General features: G+C 53.5%; 1 protein-coding gene across 7 annotated transcripts in view; it reads right to left on the bottom strand.

The window, feature by feature from the left end:
- SLC39A11 (solute carrier family 39 member 11) overlaps positions 1 to 22,317 on the bottom strand; it is a 133,382-nt gene that overhangs the window by 82,724 nt on the left and 28,341 nt on the right. For all 7 annotated transcript variants that reach the window (XM_065035053.1, XM_065035058.1, XM_065035059.1 and 4 more), the window contains one exon: positions 3,525 to 3,695. In XM_065035053.1, the coding sequence (XP_064891125.1) occupies positions 3,525 to 3,695 (171 nt within the window). The remainder of the gene's footprint in view (positions 1 to 3,524; positions 3,696 to 22,317) is intronic.

Genomic DNA, 22,317 nt, shown 5'->3' on the forward strand with positions numbered 1-22,317 from the left:
ACGTGGCCTTGGTCCTCTCCTCCATCCTGGGACATGATGACAGTTGCAGAACATGGCCTTGGTCCTCTCCTTCATCCCGGGAAACAATGGCGGTTGCAGAACGTGGCCTTGGTCCTCTGCTCTATCCTGGGACACGATGGTGGTTGCAGAACGTGGCCTTGGTCCTCCCTCCTTCATCCCGGGACACAATGGCGGTTGCAGAACATGGCCTTGGTCCTCTCCTCCATCTCACCTGCAGCGGTGGGAGCGTTCAGAGCAGGGATGTCTCCGCAGCATCCCCATGCCGGGGGACACCTCGGTCTCGGGCAGCACGGACACCCCTGCCCGCAGCCCCACACTGGGCTCAGAGCAGAGCAAACCCCCCCAGAGCTCCCACGGCCCCACCAGCTCCATCCTGCCGCCTCCTCCCTTCCAAACGAGCGCAAAGAGAAAGGCGGTTCAACTCACACCTCGCTAATTGTTATTTGTGATACGCCAGTAACGTTTTAATTAATCTGAAGTCTTCAGCATAACAGCCACCCAAGGTACAAAGATAAACCAGCATAAACAGGGCTTGATTAAATACATAATTAATGTTCCACTAAACCCAGCATATATGAATATTAATTAGCAGGGACAGTCTGCCGTTTGGCATCTCCTGTCATTATCAATTTATTCTTTACATTGCCAGTCCCTGCTTTGGAACAAATTAACAAACCTTTTGCTTGCCGGCAGAACCCACTAAATAGAGACTGAATGCGAGAGGCTGGTCTCTACATTCAATTATCTCACCCGCACGTTAACCAGCTCCCAGCACATTTGCCTGAAACCAAAGATAGATGCATTGCCAAGACCGAAACATGTTCGTCCCCAAATGGGGCTCAAAGTAAATACAACTGTTCTCGGCTGGCAATGAAAGACGGAGCGCGTTCCCCACCAACGGCGGAGGAGAACAGGACCAGACCTGGGCCTTGTGAGGGTTTTAACCATCAGATGGAGGGACCTGGTGGAGTTTGGGCTCAAACGCCACAGGTTTCAAAGAGCAAGATCATTTCCAGCCCATCGGAGGCACCTGGGCAGAGCTTCCCCCCCGCGCCGGTGCTGCCACCCCAGCCGAGGTGTCGTTACCCTGCAGGAGTCTGTGCTAATTACAGCGTCAGCCGTTCCGCTGGCAGGGTTCATAATTGAGGTAGAACAAGACGGTGTTTCCAAACCCTGTGCTGCAGGCAGGGGCCGCAGCAGAGCACAGAAATACCGCCGGCTTCGCTGGGAAAGCCGAGCTTAACCCTGTCCCACTGCTCAGCGAGAGCCTGGACCAGCATCTGCTGCTTCATGCCAGCCCAGAGACCTCCGTGCTGAGCAAGGCAGGCCACGAGCTCCCGTTTCAATCACAATCTGAATTATTGATTAAGGTGAAATCGGTGCTGGTGCCCCCTGACCTGCAGACAGGGCTCTGGGGAGCACGACGGCAAACGCGGGCTCAAGTCCAACCTCCGCGGCTTGAAACGTCTGGGTGATTTTGGGCAAATCCCTGGTGAAAGGAGGAGGTTGGTGCAGGGATTTGTCATCAGCGTGCACCCCCACTGAGCACAAACTGCCACTGTCACCCCCGGCCCCACAGCAGCACTGGAAAGGGACACACCAGCAGGCCAAGAGCAGCAGAGGGACTCTGGGGACAGGGCTGGGCAGGGACAGACGCCCCCATCGTGACCCAGAGCTGAGCCATCCACAAACCATCACTCTCACACAACTCTCTGGATATTAAGCTTGAATATTGTGACCTTTAAGATACAAAAGGGAATATCTGAGCCTCTGTAGCCATCCGAGGGCGGCTTTGTGCTCTTGCAGACACAATGAAAGGTTAGAGCGGCATCTGCAACAGCCAGGACTGCGTTGCCATTGACCTATTGCTACGGGTGACGCTTCATTCACTCCTCTACCAACTTTCTTGTTTTACTGGTGACAGCGACAGGAATCCCCAGCCGACACAGCCAGACGCACACGCTGCCTGGCTCTTCACCCCGGGCTCCTGACACCTCGTTTGAAGGATGAAATCCAATTATGGTTTGCTCAGTGCAAACGTTTCTCTTTTTTTTGTGCACACAGCTAATTTAAAGCTCCCTCTTCGCCTCTCCTGCCATACCTCTGCCTCCCCCGGCAATACGTGGAGCTGAACTAAGACATCTGAGCAATAAACCTATAATTAACAAAAAAAAAGGATGAAAAGAGGAAAATCCATGGGGGCAGGAGCACCTGTGGGTGCTGGGAACCAATGACTGGCTGGAATGAAGCAATTAGTGCCCAGAGAGAAGCAGCAGGGCCAGGAGGGAGGACGGTCACCGGTGCTCCAGCACAAGAACACCCACGTGCGTCCCCACTCCAGCAACAAAGAGCCCACCGTGGATCTCTTCCTGCCCTTCAACCCGGGGGTGCCCTTGCAGCGGGAGAAACGCAGGATCTGTGATCACAGACCCATAACGGAGCTTTCGCACCCGGGAAGCCCGACCAGCGATGGAATTTCAGACAGATGCCCTGGCACAGGATACAAGTCGCTCTCAAAAATACACAAGCCCACGTGAGGCTGCGGGGAGCCCCCCGGCTGCGGGGCTGACGCTGCGGCAGCTCCCGGCGCTGACAATAGCCGCCTCCTTGCCAACGTGGCCGCGCCAGCTCGGAAACCGCGGCACTTCGTGTTTTTCTCCACGTTTACAGACCCAAGTTATGCGGAAAAGCTTTTTCCTCTTCCCCCTGCACTCACCCCAACCAGGATACAACCTGAGCCGGGCAGAGCAAGCGGAGGAGGGAGGAAGAGACGGGGAGGGGAAGGAGAAACGTTTGAAAAGGTTGCCTTACGTTAACTTTCAGCACCACCAAGAACTGCAAAGCAGCTGAGCGTCCTCCGCTGTTACAAACCTATCTCATCTTTTTCTGATCACTCCTTTCTCTGCAGTCTCGCAGCCCAGCCCCTGGCAGGATGCAGCCCTTCAAGATCTGGGGCTCTGCAGTTCTCCATCTATTGGCAAACTCCGTCCCTCCAACAAGAAAAACCCAACTGTACGTCTTCCCGCAGAGAAGCAGCGCTTTAAACTGCATATCTTGCTGGTACACAGACCAGAAGAGAAACACAAAGAGACCAGATTTTGTTGTCTTTACAGTGTCATCTTTCTCAATATACCCGCGGGTTTACGACTTTCGCCCACGACAGGCTGGCGATAGCGAGCGGGGCTGCAGATGTTCAAGACGCAGCTGTCAGGCCGAGCCTCCCGAGTCCCCCCTCGGAGGGGCTTTTGCTGCCAAGACCTTGCGTGGCTCAGCCCCACCAGGAGAGCAGGATTTGATGTGACAGCCCCTGTCAAACGGCACCAGGCACTGCTCGCCGGGGGCCATCTGTGAGCAGCACCAAAAAGCAGAAGGGAGAGAAGGCGGCAGCCACCATCTGACCCCCCCAGGATGGCACTGACCCCCCCAGGATGGCACTGACCCCTCCAGGATGGCACTGACCCTGGAAAGAGACTGGGGTGGATGGACAGACAGCCAGGACTTACCTGGGATGTTGTGGATGGTTATAGCGAGGATCATCAGCAGAATCCGCCTCCAGCTGCTGCTGCCGGCCGGGGGGGTAGTGTCCCTGGGCATGGGGAATGGCGGGGGGGGGTCCGGCAGGCTGCCCCCAACTCCCTTCCTCCTCTGGTAGGGCTCCCCGTTCTCACCTTTGTCTGGGGGTACAGAAAAAGAGCCGGGTCAGCCAAGGAGACAGACGGACAGCTGGGCATCTCCTGCCCCCCCTCCCCGAAGGACAAAGCAGAGAGAGGGAGAAACACCGACCCAAGCAAGGATGAAGGGGGGTGTGTTGGCCCCCTGCTTTGTTTCAGTTTAGGGTGGGGGGTTTCCCCAAGCAATCTGCAGAGCCCACGGGTCAGGGACACCAAAGGCAAAGCAGGAGTTCATTCCTGCATCCTCCTCCTCATCACCCCCCTGCAATGTCCCCACCTGGCTGGGATGAGCTCTGAGGCCTGATGAGGATGATGAGGGACCCACAGTGAGACTGTCCCCCCTCACCAACCCCAAACCTGGCAGGTCTGCAGCTCCATCGCCTTCGCTGCTGAAGGAAAACCCCGTAACGCTACCTTTTGATTTCACTCCAGTCACGAATTGTGTGCACTGAGCCGTATTTAGTGACCATTTGTTCTGCTACCAAAAGATTTGCCGCTGCCATTTGCTGAGACATCAGCAGATAACCCCGGGCTCTCCCAGACCTCTGCTCCCAGCAGGACCGTTGCTATCAGCCCTACTTCAACCAGTTATTTAAAAACATGCCACTAAAATCCAAGCCCCATTTAGGGCTGTGAAGGGTGGAACGAGCGCCAGGCAGCACCGTAATAAAACCCACACACACCAAGACCTTCACTGATCACCGTCAGCATGAAAAGGTGAAGGGAAGCCAAGAAACGAGGAGCACAAAGTCCTCAGCCTCACACAGCAACAGCCACAGCTTCGTATTACAGATTTGACATTCAGACAATATAATTCTCTCCCCTTGGATTTGTATAATTCTCTCTCCTGTCCCTTGACCCACCCCGGAGCCGTCTGAAAGCGTTTTGATGGAATGCCAACTGCTTCCCCGGCTCTTGGAGGCAGGACGATGCCGACCGTCCCGCTGCACGCTGCCCAGCCTGTGTTTTCAGTGCTAATTAAGAACCTCAGCCTAAGAGGACTCGTGCAAATTGACACATGGGGTCACCTGGGGAATGCAGGGGTGTCAGCACTGCTCTGCATCGTGCCATCCGCAACATGAAAATAGACACGTAAAGGCATCCTAAAAAGGAAAATAAAACTAAAACTGGAAAAACAGGGAAAGACGAAAACCCCACTTGATGGCAGCGGGACCAGGAGCATCCCCGCACGGTGTCACCAGGGCTGCAAACCGTGACACCCGCCAGGCTCGTGCGTTCCCCCAAAAGGCCACGGCTGCTCTGCAAACACAGGAGATGCCGAATAGATAAACATTGTCACTGCCATTAGCCGTACGGAGCCAGACACTGTCCCCAAATCCTCGCCCAGTCAATAATTCGCAGTAACATTTGGTGGCAGAGCTTCATCCCAGCCCGCGGGGACAAAGATTTTTAAGCAATGGCAAGGACGAGCAGCGCCAGTCCCGCCGAGGCTGGAGCCACTCGCAGATCAAATTCCCTTCTCCTGCCAGAGTGCTGGATTACTTTAATTGCTTGGCACACCCCTCACAACCAGCGTTATCCCAGCTCACCCACGCTGACCCACGGGCCGGGCTCTGCACTGCGTCACCGTCCCCCACTGTCCCCAGTGGTTGCTGGAGCCACGGGACATGAAAACTGGGGGGATGCAGGATGCAGAGAGGGGCAGGAATCCCCCACCGCAGCCAAGGGCTTTCTGGGGAGCAGGGAAAACGGTTTCCATGGCATTCAGAGAAATTCCAGTGACAAAACACCAGCGTGTTTATTCCAGCCGCGCTTCCTCCTCATTTCCCTCGTTCCTGGGGTTGATGGGTTCACCGTAAAGCTGCGCTGTCCCCCAGGACTCCCGCAGCGAGGCTTTTGCTAACGTTTAAACGTCAAAGCGAAGCCTTTCCAGCCCCCCAATGCCTATTTGTGGGTGAATTTTCATTGAGAAAAAGCGCAAAGCTCCACGGAGGAGCAGAGTGAGGGATGCGACGGACAACGCTCACGGCACTGGGGAGGTTTCAGCCCCTCCCGTTCTGTTGGGAATGACCAGGGAGGTTTGCAGGACTCTCCAATTGCCAGAAAAGATCCATTTCCCAGCTCTCACTAACAAATCAAACCCCCAGCTCTGTTGCTTCACCTGAGCCCCCCACCTGCCGAGGTACCCGCTCCGTCCGGCACACCGGTGCCATTTCTATTAGATACCTTTTTTCGTTACTTTATTCTACTTAGAGTACTTGGTATTACTGGAAAAACTTCTGACGAAATCAGACTTTTTACAAGCACATCTGCTGCAGCTCTGAGGGCAGCGGTGACAACGGCCGGGGATGCCACGGTGCCCCTGCCAGCACCAAATGGGGGAAATCTGTGGTAAATGCAAAAATAGACACAGCTTTTACAGGGAAAGCACAGAGGGTGGTTTAGATGGGCAATTTGGACACAAAATTGCCTCTCATACAAATTACCAGTGCATTAGCAGAGGATAAAGGCAGCAAAACCATGGACACAACCCCAGGGTGATTTAACCCATAGTGTCACATGGAACAGTGAGACTCAAACCGCACAGGAGTCAAGCGGTGTGTTTCTCTTCCAGGTGCTGCGAGAGGAAAAGAAGATCGTTAGAGTGGACTGAAGACACCAGCTCGGGGTGTTGGACACAGACAGGAGGGGACTTGTGCGGCTGTCACACAAAACACAACAACCAAAGCGCTCCCAGCTTGAAACGCCGCAACAAAACAATAATTACAGCTAACCATGGATTTGGCTGGAAATCAGCAAAGCCTCAATAGCAAATTGGAGCAGCGATAAGCGCAGAAGAAAGGGTGGTTTTGAGAGAATAGCTGACACAATCAGACAAGGGTACTCGCAAGAACGTTGCCAAGGCAATTACGTGGCAAATAATGATCTGTGCCACATACGTTATTTTAAATCTTGTTCACAAAAAGTCCTCTATATATTCTACTTGATTTATCATTATTGAATTTCTTCGTAAAGCTGCAGGGCAAAGATTCTGCCAAAAGTTTAATTACATATGTGCAGCCTGCTGCATTTTTCATATCCTCTGCAGCCAGCACTGGAAAAAGATAAATGGCTTGGAGTATGGCTTAAACTGCTGCTGAAATATAAAACCCAACTGGCTTCTTATCAGCATGTGAAATGGCTTTTTATTTTTGATTATTTCTTAATGAAAACTGTTTGCATTAGCCGTGAGCTCAGCTTTATTGCACCCACAAGCGGTACACAAACAGACGAACACGCTATTTACTCAGTGTGCTCAGAAAAACTCTCCTTACCGCAGCACTTTAGCTCCCAAATTCGCGCCGCAGTCTGTGCAGCTCTCTAGCTTCTCACATCTGCTTTAGAGCCCTCCTGCTCTGCAGTTAGGCCCGGCTTTAGCCCTGCCTCGCTCCTACCACAGCTCGCAAATGCTTGAAATTAAATGTGCTGAACTGTTCAAATCCCCATCAGCGCATTCTCTGTGCGAGGAGCCCGTGCGAGCCCCGCAGGCAGCCGGACACCCCGTTCAGTGTTAATTCCAACCTGCAGCGCAGCTCCAGGGCACGGGGGCTGGAGGAGCCGGTACCCCCGACACCACACGTTCCCATGGGCAGCATCCCAGCACCTCCTCCTTTCCCGCTCCTGATGGAAACCTGGAGCCTCCCTTGGCTGAAGACACTGGAAGGAAAATCTTTTACAGCTCCAAACCCTCCTCCATCTTTCCCCATCAATTTCTCCATCAAACTTTTGCAACAAGACTCCGCATCGCCAAGAAGGGACCTGGACCTGCCAGCGGCCGAGGGAGGGATCTCGGGGCTCTCACAGCAATATAGTCCCAGGTCAGGGTTTCTTCCTTCAGATTAAACTTTCAAGGGATGAATTGGCACCCTCATTTATAAAAATCTGCCGGCTCTCACCTCTAAAGCGTGCGAGAAGGGGAGACAGTGCCAAGCACGGATGCACAGACTTTAAAAACTATGGTTAAGCACCACTCGCCGATTATTTGTAAAAGTTGTTCGGTGTTGATGCACATGGGAACACAGCAAAGGAAGAAAAGCATCAAATACTCTCATTTCAAAAGGCTCCGCCCAGTGATGCCTTCGTCTCATCCATTTCTACCACATCCATTGCAACCGCAACCCCTGCACACAGGTAACGGCAAAGCGGCAGCCGGCCCGGTGCTGCCAAATTCCACTCGGCTCCTCTGAGCCCCCAGACACCACCCTCGTTACTGCCAGCGCCTGCTCGTTTGCAGCTGGAAATCTGTGTTATGCATTAGAGCTGCTCTACGAAAAGCAGCAGAGCTGAGCAAGCTCGGCCAGACCCCTTGTCTGGGGGCGGGATAGGGAGGAGGGAACCATTTGCTAAAGAAAACTATAACGCAAGGAGTTGCAAGCCCTTCCTGAGGTGCGGAAAATAATTGCATCTTAAATTCTCTTCCCTAATGGCCAAGATAAATCAAAATTACTTGGAAAATTTCGAAGATTCCCCAAGGCCTGATAGTCAGTCCCAGCCCCTTCCACAAACGCTTGCCTGCACAGCGAGCGTGACGCTATTAACATCTCTGCAAAGCCGAACCCTTCCCCGCTCCGCTCGTCTCATAAACCCTCGCTGCTCCATTAACTTTAAGCAGATGTAACAAATGCGTCGTGGCAGTTGGGCTTCATCGCCGTGGCACACGGGTCCCATCGGCGCTTCCACTCTGCAAAATCCACCCTGGATCCGCCTCGTGCTGCAGCGCCCAGGAATTGAGCCCACAGCCATGGGCTCCAGGGTCTGCAGGGACCCCGGGCAGGGGACACAGGGGGGACACAGAGCATCCCTCCTTCATCTGACGGCTACGGAAGGCAGTGGTACCCTCCCTCGCACACCATCCCCTCTCATTTTCCTTCATTTTGAACCATGGGGAGGCCCCAGAAGAGAAATTGCATCAAACCCAACAGCCACAGCCCCCGGGAAGCAGAGCCAGATGCGCACCCAGCAGCACCCCCGCATCGCCCTGCGGCACAGCGGCGGCTCGCTGCCTTCCGAGGACACCGCTGGTACCTTTCGTCACCCTTTTGCTTTCTTTCAAGGCTTTTTTCAAGGATCACTGGCAGTGCCTGGGACAGGAGCCAGCGGTCCATCCCCCAGCACCGAGCACCCATCCCATTGTAGACACATATAACAAAGCTATTCCTCGCACACACCGAGCGATGGGAGTCGGCCCCTTCCCAAATTCCTCCAGATCCCTGTGCTCCTCATCCTCCTTGTGCCGCTGCAGCAGGAATTTCAGGGAGCACAGAAGGGCTGGGATGCTAAAGAGCAGATGGGTGTTCGCGAGCATCTGCTCCTCACCGCCACACTGGCACGTAGCTCTGATCCAACACCTCCGGAAGAGGCTTTAATTACTCTAAGTAATTAAGCGCAGCACCTCTTGCGGGATGACTGCCGTCCCCTTCGCAGGCAGGTGTGGGAAGGCAGGTGAGCATCGCGAGTCCCAGGGCTCTGAACACATCTGACAGTGTGAGAGGAGCTGGGAATCACACCGCCAAGGGAAAAGGTTTTATTTCAAGAAACAGGTCCCCAAAAGCAGGGAAAATCCAGCTCCTGGAAAGCCTGCACGCAGAAAGCAAAGCTGCTGAGCAAGGAGCTCCTCACTGTTGTTCCAGCTATGGTCAAAATAAGGATGTATTTTAAAAAGCAGTATTTATTTACTGCTAGCAAAAGCTCGGGCTGCTCGAGCCCAGGTTCCAGGTGCCCAAGCAGAGCCCAGGGCCACCAACCCCTCCACCATAGCAGGTGTTGCGGCAGGGACGGAATGGGACGCCCGTGCCACCCGTTTGCACATTGCGGTGACGGCAACCCCAGCCTGCCGGCGTCATCTCACCCCTGCAGCCCCTGGACGTAACGGATTCATTTTCCAGTGTTTCTGGCAGATAAAAGAGGTCCCTGCATCTGCTCAGGCTTTCAGTGAGGAAGATAAATAGAGTGTCATGACTCACTGTCTATTAGGCGCCTTCATTTATCCAAGCGTGCACAGGAGCTTTCATAAAAGGTTGTTTAATTCAGCATGACTGACTACCACTTGCTCTCAGACACACCATTATTGCCAGGATCCGTTTGAAATTTGGAGCCAGGAGGACGCTGGAGCGCTCCAGCCTTCCCCGCGCCCACCCCCTCCTGCCCCCCATCGCCAAACAGCAAGGGGGAGCCCCATACCCCCAAACCCCAGCTCAAACCTCACACCGGGAACAACCTGGCCTGAAAAGAGACCCGGGACAATTTCAGAGCTCCCGAGACCCAGGGCAGCTCCTTCTTGCAATGGCTATAGCTCCAGAGCATGTTGCTGGTGCTGCACCGCTCCCTCCCTTCCCAGCCTCTCCCACTCTGCAGACGCCACCTCCGTCCCCAAAAACCTTGATCCTGATGCATAAACGTCTCCCCCACTGCTCCAGCAATCCGTCATCGAGTCTCGCATGAAATTACTGCTCCAGCCCTCTATGCGCCACCGTTTATCCCCAGCAGCCCGAGAAATCGCATACATGCAGACACACAGGCACAGACATTATCACTGCCCCGCTTTATCTCCCAGCGCTGGGGATCCATCCAGCTGCCGTGTAATCCCTGCACCCGGCAAAGCTCCTGTCACCCCAGAGAGCTGCCAGCCTGCGTTTGGGAAATAAACCCATAACGCAGTGTTCAGAGGGGAAGGCGCTGGAGAAATGCAATAAAGGAACAGCACTGGTCGGCCCAAGTTGTCCCAGACAAATCAACCCTTTGGAAAGCGCAACTGGATGCGTTAAAGCAGCACCGTGTTCCTGAAGAGCCATGGGGGTTCGCTCTCAGACACCAAACCCCCCGTTCAGAGCACCGCTGATGCCACGGCAGCCTCTCCGTGTGCCAGAGGGGGATCCCCACGGCCGAGGGGGCATGCTCAGGAGGAGATCCCAGCACTGGAACCACCCCAAGCCCATCGCCCCACGCTCCTGCCCCAGAAACGGTCGGGAAATCCCCCACTAAGGCACGGGACCTCGCGCTGAGCGGTGCCACAAGGCTGCTTCCCAGGGAAGGACCAAAACCCGAGGGACAGAGGTGACGTGGCATCAGCTGCGCAGTGGTGACAAGGCCATGGTGCTGTCACCCTTAGGTGACACAGATTGCCTGATGTCAGAAGGCAGGAGGAATGCCAAAAACCTCGATGTTTGTAGCGTTTAAAGATTAATTTCTCGGGTGAGAACGCCAGCATGATGTTAAATGTAATTACATGCACCAGGTGCTTTTAAGCAAACTAATTCATGCTAACTTCCAAGAGCTCTTTAAAGACTTCCCAGTAGATAAAGCGCATCACTGAATCATTTTATGCTGAAATCTTACACATTCGAGTTAATTCAATCACTTCATTTCAGAGGGCTGAGCTACGTTCAGATCTCTGCTCCTTGGCAGGGGACGGCTGCTGAGCGGAGCGAGATCAGACACGGCGGATCTCTGAGGAGAGGAAAGACAACGCCGTCGCCTCACCTGCTTTAAAAGAAAGCGGGAAGTTTTATCAGGAGCTATTTAATCAGGGCTCAGCTGACAACCTTGCTGACCCTGCTCCCGGCAGCCCGGGGGGTGACGTGGGGTGACGTGGGCTTCACCGGAGCCACCGGCACCACGGGTCCCACCGGCATCGTGGGTCCCACCGGCATCTACACGTCTGCCAGGAGCCACCTGCACAAGGGGCCTTTGGCATCATCTCCACACACACACCTGCACCTCAACCCGCAGCCCATCTTCCCGCTGCTCTTCTCTCCTGCCTGTTCTAGAACTAGTTTTTCTTAATTAGAGTGGAATGACAGCACAGAAATCCAGCGAGCAGAAACTAATGTCGCATGATCTGCAGGAGCAGACATTGGTACCACAGGGTGACCACGCCGCCGTGTCACAACAGCGGTTGTTGTTACCACAACAGCCCTTTGCCGCATGTTCAAGATGCCAAACTGGAGACGAGGAAAACGAGCTGCTCGATTCTTGCTCTGTTATTTCTCTTATTCTTTCGCTCTAGCACACCCGTTATTCAAAGTCGCCTGCTCCTCTTTTTTTATCCAGCAAGGACACGGTGACTTCAGCTACAGAAATTCTCTTTGCAAATTATTTAAATTCGTTTGAAAATAAAAATCAATGAATAAATGCATTAGAGCCCAGAGGTTTAACCAGAGATGGAAGCAGCACAGCTGAGAGACACTGTTAGCACTGTTAACACTGTTCTCCAAGCAGCATATTTCCCAAATTATCACCTTTCTTCTGCAGATCAGGAGCAGGGAATATCTAGGAGCAACAACTGATCAAATCTGGGGGTGCAGAGGCCAACCTGGCTCCTCCTAAAGGGACAAGCAAATAGGATTTTTGCCCGTTTTCCTGGCAAAACCAAACCCTGGGGGTTTCAGGAGCATCACCTGCCGCAGAGACGGGTGAAGCTTGGAGTGTGACATGACAACAGTATCGCACACACCAGCCGCCCCCCGCACAGACACAAACTCCAGCGGAACAACGGTGTTTTCTGCCACCAAAGCGGATTTCCAGCGGCGCTGGGTCGGGTCCCAGCGGCACCCCAGGCACGCCCCCAGCCCAGCGGCCGCTCCGAGGCTCAGCGAGGCTCGTTAGCTGGTGTGTAACGAGCTCCCGGGAAGGAGAGCAGGAGATTTGGTCTCTCCCGCTCCAGAGGAGCCGTGCGCTGCAGCGGGGCCATGCCCTAGGGGGAGAACACGGGTCTGAACTGCGCCCTGCCGGAGGAGCAGGAGATGCCTTCTCGCCTTGATGAAAGGATCCCAGGCTTCTGCTGCCGCACGACAGCACTACCCAGCCTGCTACTAAATTTTTAATTCTCCTATTTTAGGTAGTCCTCAGGGTAAAAGCAGAAAAGCAAAGCCGAGGCTCGACCCGCAGCGTGTGCTGCACAACGGAGGATTCGGCAGCAGCCTCAGCTGCGAGACGAGACTCTTAGACAAGACTCTGGGCTTTTTTTCCTTTGACAGTTTCTAATTTATGGATCTGGGATGAACATCTCAGAAATGAAAACTCCCGTCTCTAGCAGTTTAAGCAGAAACAGGCTGTGTGGCTGCATTCGGCCCCAGCCCAGCCATCCCAGTTTGCACCGGGATGCCCCTACAGCAAGGACGGGCCAGTTTTCCAGGGGTTTATCCACATCTGTCCTTGCAGAGGGTTATCACACAGCCCTGGCCATGCAGAGCACAACGCTGTGCTCATCATCATCCCCATCTCTGCCCCTCAACATTTACAAGATCCCAGGACTCTGTCTCCCGGGGGCTGCTCTTGGCTCAGCAGATACCAGGAGCAGCAAAATACCTCTCAAAAATCAGTCTCAAAAATATAGGGGATGTGAACCCCCACCGGTGTTTATCAGGGAAGGAGCTGGGCTCCTTTTGCTTCCTTTGAATCCAAAGCAAATCGATCTCTCGCAGCCCGGGGTGGGAAGACGGGGATGACTCAGCCAAGCTCTCCTTCCTCCGCCACGGCGCGGGAATTCAGCTGGGAACCACACTCACGTACACGGAAAATGTACTCCTTAAATTTTCCTCTAGTATTTCAATAAGGGATGAGTTTAACCAGCCTTTATCTGCCTTTTCACAGCAAAGCCCGACAACTTGTTTCCAGGGGAAAGGTTTCTGATCCCCACATGGCGGGACCCTGATGCTTCCAACATGTGGAGACGCGATGCTGGGGCCGGTCCAGCAATGACAGAAAACAACCCCAGAATCAAACCAGCAAAACCACAATGCGGTGCAGAAAATAGCGGATGTTTCACAGGGCTCTCGCTCCCGGCAGCGCCGCACCTCCCGGGGCACGGCCAACACCCCTGAGCGTGGCACAGCTGCGGCACCAAACAAGCCGAGGAAAAGGATGCGCAACTTCAAAAGAAAATGATACTCCACAAATTGCCCCTTCCCAGGATGGGATACTGGGGGTCAGCCACCATCTCCACACTGGAGAGAGACTCTCAGGTGGAAAGAGCCTAACAAATATTTTAATGAGTATTTTAAAATCTGAGCATCGCTCCCGCCACCCCCCTGCAGGGAAAGCACCGCACGGCAGCCCGAGCCCCTCGTGCAAAGAGCAGAACCGCCCACTGGCAGTAAAATAGATAAATAAGCATCATTTTAATCACACGTCATTGCGGATTCAGTGCTATTTCCTACTGACTTCAAGGCGGTTCGCACCATCTGCTGCCGCAGATCCATCCCAGGGCTTTGAAGAGAACCAGCCTCAGCTTCGCCCCCTCTCCCCACACGCCCTCGAGGTCCCAGTTACCATCGAGCAGCACGTGCAGGGAGAGCATCACCCGCCAGGACAAAACGGGGGCCCTGGGCGAGCTACGTAGTGACACACAGATGTCAGTGAATATGCTCGAGCTTCGGGACTTGCAGACAACACCGCTTAAAAAATAGTTTAGTTCAAGCTTACAACAAATGCAGATGAGAAACTACCAAGTCTTTAAAAATTAAAAATAGAAGACCTCTTTCTGCAGAGCTCCCACAAAGCTGAGTGCCAAGGCCCTGCTGCCATCGGTGTCCCCAGCCCAGTCCCTGGGGACGGGGACGCTTGGGGACCGTGTTCTTGTCACAGCTCCCTCGCAGCAGCTGCCAGGCTTGGCTCCTGCTCCGGCTGCTGGGGCTGTTCCAGCCCCACCAACCCTCCTGCTTCCACAGCCCGCTGGAAGATGAGAGAGGAAAAGCCCCATTGAGACCCCTGCCCATCCACTGCAGCTATTGCGCATCCAAACCTGGACAAAGTGACTCCCGGTGCAGGGGGGACAGCACCGCGTCCTGCACCCGCTCCAGCCATCCACAGCCTATTTCTGTGCTGCCAAGGGAAAAACAGCCCCGAACCGCATATAACCCACCCAGCCAGGCTGAATGCTATTTGCCCCTGTTTTGGGATGAGACAAAGCCCTCTTTGACACCAGCCCGCTGCAAGGACGTGACGTGACAGACAGGATCCCTGAGCAGCTCATCCATTACACAGCGCAGCTTGAAACTAAAAGTCATTTCAGCCTGGCGGTGCCTACATGAAAAGCAGAAAGACATTCGCTAATTGGGGTTATTTATCCAGCAGCTCTCCTGGTAACCACGCGGACTGGGATTGCTGGTGTGCCCATCTGCCCCTGCGCGTGTCCCAGCCACAGCACACGGCTTTGGCCGCATCCCCTGGGCATCACTGGAGGTTTGGGGATGCAGCAGCAGGCAGAGCGCAGGCAGGGCAGCTGCTGCAAAGCTGTTCTCCCTTTCAAGGAGCCAGGCAGATGAAGGGGGAACACTCTGCAGGTCAGGTTTGCTTCTCAGGAACGGCACCAGCAGGAGCTCCCTCTCTTTAGATGCTGAAAAATTCAAATTAAATAGAGCGATTGCAAAAGTTCAGGCAGCAACAAAGCTTCAATCACAGCTTCTGTCTTATTAGGCAGCAGGGACTCGGCGCGAGGCAGGAGCAGAGCCCTCATTACCTCTGCCCCTTGCAGAGCTTTTTCCTTCAAATATGTAAAAGTCACCCTGTAACTGCGCAGCATCTCCCGCCCCAACCCCAGCGTGGGTTGGACCCACGGTCACCCCAGCGCTGGGAGCGATGGGACCAGTTCCCGCTGCCCTGCAGCGCTGCCCGCTGCAGCGTTTCCCTCCCGCCCAGTCATCGTCTTGGGACGTGTGTGCTCTGAAAATAACCCTGAAAATAGAAAATACCGCTGAAGTCACCCCAATGGCACCAAAGAGAATATTCTTCAACATATTCTTGCAGTACTTCAGATGGCAAACACCTGGTGCGTCTCTAAACATCTTTGTCCAAGGAGCAGCCCCGTTCCATGGCTCCCACCCAGCACCCACCCGCCCCACTGATTAAAAGAGCAATTATAGTGTAAACCCACCAGCCCCACTGGTTTAAAGAGCAATTACAGTGTAAACTTGGCTTTTATCTGAACAATCAATATTTGTATCTGGGAAAAGCTTCCTGGTGAGGGGAAGGAAATAAAACATTGATTTTTAGTGAAAAGGCATATTTCATCATCCTGTGCCATATACCACATGGAAAAGGATAAAAAAGAGGCCTGGACATGAACAACTGTCTCAGGACACAGTGAAATGGAATGAAAACGTGTTGAAATTGAAATCAGATGGGAAAGCAATCACCAGCAGAAATCACAGCAGAATCAGTGATTCGGGAAAACAAACCCGCTGCCTTCAGAAGGAAACGAGGTTCCTGACTCCCGAGCAGGACGAGCTCCATCCCCAGCAGCGATTTACACTGGAGCCAAACTGGTGCGCAAGAGCAAAACCCAGCGGGCAGAGCCTCCTCCGGTGCAGGAGACCCTGCCAAGAGCTCCCAGCCCCGACCCACCAGCTCCAAACCCTACATGTCATCAAAGTCTCAATTCATCCGTCTCTCCGGGGTGCGGGCTCAGCTCCACCATGGCATTCGAGCACCCGCACGCCCAGCGGTCCCAGCCAGGACATGGGCTGCCCGCCCACCGAGTTCTTGCCGTCTCAGCAGCTCAGGAACCGTTTGCGCAGCCTTGCAGAAGCAGAAAGCCCCGCACAAACACTTCATGCTTTAGGCAATAAAAGCACATTTTGTGGCGTTTCCCCGTGCCCTTCTGTGCACCCGGAGAGCAGCAGCTTTGCTGGGAGGTCTGTGACTGCTCAGAGCCGCGGGAAGCAGCGGCAGAGCCGGGATGCCCCCGGCACAGCCCGTCCACGCCACACACCGAGCATGGGGCAACCATAAAAAATCCCAAAGCAGCACAGGCTGTCCCCTAAACACATCCCGCGGTGGCCACAGCGCAGAGAAGAGGTCACCTGAGAGCGTCACCAGAACCACACGATTACAATAGATATATATTAGTATACACACACATATATAAATATATACATGCATCTGTCTCCATACTGTGCACCGACACGGGGCGCCAGGACCGCTCCAGTGCCCTCCCTGGCTCCGTTTTGGGGCTGTTCCCATCCCTTGCAGACCACATCACACTCCTGAGGCCGCGCTCAATCCCCGGTGCCACAGCTGGGCTACGGCTTTTTATACACTTCGTTACCCTTAAAATGTTTGTTTAGTTTTAATGTGGGGAATAGCTCTTTTTTTTTGGATGCAGTTTATTCCCTTTCCTTCACGGTACCAGCGATGGCCTTCCCACGCTTCATGGTACATGCCCTGGCATCGCTCCTCCGCTAATATTGCTGCCATAACGCAGAGCAACTGCTAGAGCTCCTCATTTCCATTTCCCTCCTCCAACGTATCCTTAGGGTGACTAAAAATTATTCCCATCCCCATCCAACTAAAGAACCATAGCTAGAAAATAAATGAATTACTGCGCTTATTGAGCGAAGCCAAAACAACGGCCGCTCCAGAGGCAATGATAGTGATTGTTAGCTCGGTTTAATAAACCCTGAAATGCAGGTTTTCCCGGCTGCAGCTGCAGCAGAGGGTGTTTCTCCCAAACTTTGTTTGTGCTAATCCCCCTCCAGCCTGGAACCGGGAATTCGGGATTCCAGCCCCCCATGCCAGCAAGACACGGGTTTGATGCAACACCCACCTCCAGAGATGTCCCTGGGGTCATGTTTTAATGCCCTATTACCTTGCTTAATCAGAAGGGTTATTACTAGAGGACTAATTACAGCGCCAGCACCATCACCACCCCCCGGAGCACCGCGCAGGAGCCGCCGGCGCTGCCGGCATCACCAGGCCAGGGCTGGAAATGAGTTTCTGAGTAACCTGTTTTATACAGCCGCAGAATTAAAAAGACTTAACAGATTGTCAGGTGAAGCCAGGAAATTAAAGCTCCTTGATAATATTGCACGGAGTTAACGAGGCTCAGTTTGGGAAATGACTCCTCTGATTAATGGCCGCGAGCGGCACAGCAGCCTCTCCGCAGCCTCCGTGCTGCCGACAGAGCCGATTTCAGAGCGTGGGTCCGACCCGGCGTGTCACTCAGCAGGCTTTAATAAACCTCGCAGATTAACAAATCACCTGAAATAAAAGGAGGTGCAGAGCAGAGCAGCAGCCTCATGTCACACAACGGTACCCACCCCCCGCACAGGTGGGACAGACACTTGCTCATCTGCCACCGAGCTCCGGGTGAGGAGCCCACCCAGCCCTCTTTGCTCACTACCTGCATTTTTATAGGGAAAAACCACAGCCAGACCCTCAGCAAACAGCAGAGCAGGAAAGCCATGTCCTCGAGCTGGTAAATCTGTGCCTGCGGTGACTTGGGCAGGATAAGAGGCTTACAGGAAAAGCCATTTCAAAGACAAAAGCCATTTCAAAGACAAAAGCCATTTCAAAGGCAGACAAAAGCTCTTGTGAGGCATCTGCACCCTCCGTGGCAACACCCGCTAGCACAACTCAACCCTCCGGCGATGCCACCAGTGCTGGTGAACACCAGATCCCTTGCAAACCAGCTTCATGTTGGGCTCTTCCACTCCCACCATCCCCCTTGGAAAGCCCAAATGCCACCAGCAGGTCCCCACCTTGCAAGGGAGATGACAGAAATCAGGCTGTAGCTCTCCTGCAACTCTGCGGGACTTAAACCAGAGAAGCCTGCAGCTAGGCTAAGCCTTTCTGGCCACGTTTCGTTTAGGAGGACACTGGATGGAGCCCAGGAAAAGGACACGTTAACAAGAAGCCATGAAAGACAACACTTGCAAAGAACAGCAGGAAGCAGGACGAGACGCCAAGAGCACATTTCACAGGCGCAGATGTCACCGGCGGAGAGGGACGTTGTTTCCTCTTGGCACAGCGCTGCTCCTTGTCTAAGCAGTCATGAAAAGCAGCAAGTGTGGAGGCAGCTCACGGCTCTACGGGCAGACAACGCAGCTGCCCACACTTGCCAGCAGCTCTCACGCTCGTTACAGCGCTGTTCAACTGAGAATAAAGCAAAGGACAAAGCTACCGAACGGCACACCAGACTTACCCTGAGGAGCCTCAGGCGCCCCCAACCTCTGACAGCTTCCACCTCAAGACTTCTCCTCCTCTTCCAAGGGTCTGACAACCTTCCATCCCCATCTCAAGACCTCTCCTACTCTTCCAAGGGTCTGACAACCTTCCATCCCCATCTCAAGACCTCTCTTCCAAGGGTCTGACAACCTCCCAACCCCATCTCAAGATCTCTCCTCTTCCAAGGGTCTGACAACCTTCCAACCCCAACTCAAGACCTCTCCTCCTCTTCCAGGGCAGCTGAACCCTCTAAAAACGTATCGCTAACTCAAGAGCATCTTGAAAAACAAAACGCGCCCGAGGAGCCTGGAAGTCATTCTGCCGGTGCTGCTGCAGGGAAGATGTTTCCATGTGCATCTCGGAAAGCAGAAGAGAAGAAGAAGTTTACACCCAGTGACAACACCGGCCAAGAGCACAGGAGAACAAACCACCAGGTTTAGTTTAGCCCTCCGAAGTCAAAAATCCTGATCCAAGGAGCAGGGCTGCAACCAGAATACAGCGGATACAGATCTCCATGGAAGAATGCATTTAATCAGTTTATAAGGGATTATGTTCTCCCATTTTATTTATTTTTTTGAAACTCCACATATATAAACTCACGTTTAGTCATGACTGTAAAAACCAGTCACAGAACCAGCCTGACAAGGAGGGTCAATACCCATTCGAAACACTCCAGAAAGGGGCATTAGGATGTTTTTAAATCAATACAGACATTGCCAGAGGCGTTCATCACCAAGCCTGGCTATTAAAACTCCAAACCAATTGATGTCTCCTGAAAGCAGCAGCTTTCTGGACCGAGCACCGTGTGAACATGTCAACACTATTACAAATACAGTTGGAACCGCCTAAAACTGGTGAACATCCTATTTTGCCAAAGGAGCCTCGTGTTATATAAGTTGCAATAACTTAATGAACCTTTCGGATGCACACGCAAGGCTCTGGCTGAATATTACCCCAATGAATCACGACGGGTTCATGGCTGGAGAGGCTTTATAAATCATCCCTGCTCCACGGTCTCTGCTCCTGCTCAGGGAAGGAGGGAACAAGGAGGAAATTTACAGGGTGTCAGCAAAGCGCTCATGCTTTTATGATGGGAACTGGCTGTTCTACGGAGGCGTTTTCCCCTTGGCACCGGGGCAGACACAGCTCAGGGCAGCCCAAAAACCCAGGACAAGGCTGGACTTTGTGAAACCAGCCAGTACACCAGCAGCAACCGGGTAAAAATTGTATTTTCCGGCTGCAAGGACACAACCAGAGACAGAATAATCCATCGCCATACACTGCCTGACGCACCAGAACCCCCAGCTCGGCTCTCGCCCTCTCTGTGCTGGTCCCCAAGGGGCTTCATCTCCTCTTTTATCTCCCCAGCTCCCATCCTCCCTTTCATCAGAACTTTACTGCACCATTACAGGACACGAACTGCCTGGGCGCTGATGAAAGAGACGCTGTGTGCGCAGGGTCCGCATCCTCACCCGCGCGCCAGCAGCCTGGTACACGAAAACTTCCTTTGAAGGGGGAAAATAAAAGCGAAAATGGAAAAAAATGACAGCCTTCGGGAGGAGGGAGGAGATCAGAGCAGGAGCGGGGTGATGCTGCTGAAATGGGTCTCAGGCAGCGCAGCAGGATGGACCCACATGGGGCCTGGTGCTGGTGCTGAAACAGCGCCCGAGCCCCCGGGACACCGCAGCATTTTACAGAAAAAAACACAAATTCTGTGTAACGAGGTTTCTCTACGCTGCCCCCAAAGCCCACGGCTCATTTAAGTAACAAGTTTAATGAAATTTCATCTCTTAAGCACACTATTTCAAACACCAGTATCTTTTCCAATTACTACACCCATCTGGATTCGCTCACTGAACGTCTGCGCGGGAATGCAACGGCACCATTTCCTAAATCACACCCCACCAACAGCCAACCGAGTCATCGAAATCAAGCCCCAATTCTCCTTAATAACACAACTGAGCTAACAGCACTGGCAGCACGATGCCAGAATCGCATCCCATCCCCTTAGCACAGACGTCCGTGTGTCCGGGACAGATGATGAGCGAGCGGCGATGCTGCTGGTCACCAGGTATCTCAGCAGATGTTCACCAGTGGTTTGGGTCAGCAGCCAACTCAAACTACTACTCTGAACTCAGAGCCAGAGCTGTGCCAACCGCTGAGGATGCTCCCAACCGAGCACCAAACTAACATTTGGTATTTAACTCTGAGCATTTTCCAGCCACGTCGCTACGAACTCTACCCCAGCACACCAAGAAAGCGCCTTCCCGGAGCGAGATCTCCCACCCGCCATAGGGCAGCAAGGATGCTAAAGCAAGAGCGAAGGAGGATGATGGGGAACATCACTGCCCTCCCACTCCGCTCTGTAATCTGATTTGGAGCGACGTGAATCATTCGGCACCGGGATGCGATAAAGAATCAACATGCCTCGCTGTTAAATATACAGTCGACAGGAGCATGAGTCACAGCTCGGGTTTCAAGGTGCGATGCTGTATGTAAATCCTTTCTGAGAACTACCCAAGAACACCGTGCACGTAGCTACGGGGTCAAACCTGGCCGTGCAGTCCCGGGGTGACCCTGCTGAAAATATTTCCCCTGGTTTTAACATCCGCAAACTCAAGCAAGCTGAGCTGCCCTGGGGAGGTCCAGGGACCCCCGCGGCACCGGGGAGGCCTCCACCTGCACCCAGAGGGACCACAGACCCTCCCCAGCTTTATCCCAAGGGAGGCAGAGAAACACGGATTACATCCCTCGCCTACCCAGACACATTAAAGACAAGGCTGGGTTATCTTTCCTTCGTAGTAATTAAAGTCTAGTGATTATCCCACTCGTCAAATAGCAAGTCTAGACACAGACTTTTCACACCAAATCCACCCGTACTCCCTCTCCCGTGCACACGTGTGTCTCGCTTCACACATCCGCGAGGCAGCCGGCTGTTGGCAAACCCCCTAAAAATCTGGTTTGGATCGAGCATCGATGGCTGTGAGCGCGGCGGGGAGGGGACCCGGGGACGCAGGAGCTGGGGAGCGGGACAGAGGGCACCCCAGCCCGGCTACTAACAGCTTACAAGTGGTGGGAAACCGAGAGACTTGGGGTGATGGGGAAGAAGAGAAGCACCCAAACACGCTGTGACTGGCAGAAAAAGCAGAATGAGAATTTTTTCCTCCAACAGAGCAGATAAAGGATGGGTGTGAGCATTGCATTTCCTCCATCTCCCTTCCTATGGGTCTAAACCAAACCTTCTCGCTTGCTTATTGCGGCTACAAGGATCTCAACACCCGAGCGGGACCGCATGGTCACTTCTGCTCCCAGCCTCTCATACAGCCACGCTAAATACATGTTAAATACACGTTAACCTCTAACAGCAAAGACCTGGATGGGCAGAGCCCCGGAGAGCTCAGGCTCCCACCCCCAACCAGCAAAAACAACTGCAAAACACCCCAGCCAGCTGCTTTGGGATTTTTTTTGTTGTTTTCAAAGCTTAAGCAATTTTAAAACATGTAAATATGAAGGAAGGGTTAATGATTCAACAGTGATTAAGGCTGAAATATTCCACTTAGCACCCATTAGACTTTGAAAATGCCCGTTGTGTTCCCAGAGCCCAAGCGGAGCCCGGCGCTGGGGAAGCTGCTTTCTTGGAAGGCCTGAGGAGTCTTGGGAGAAGACCGAGTTCATTTCAGTA

This window comes from Columba livia, chromosome 18 (genome assembly GCF_036013475.1).
Source record: "Columba livia isolate bColLiv1 breed racing homer chromosome 18, bColLiv1.pat.W.v2, whole genome shotgun sequence".
NCBI lineage: Eukaryota > Metazoa > Chordata > Aves > Columbiformes > Columbidae > Columba > Columba livia.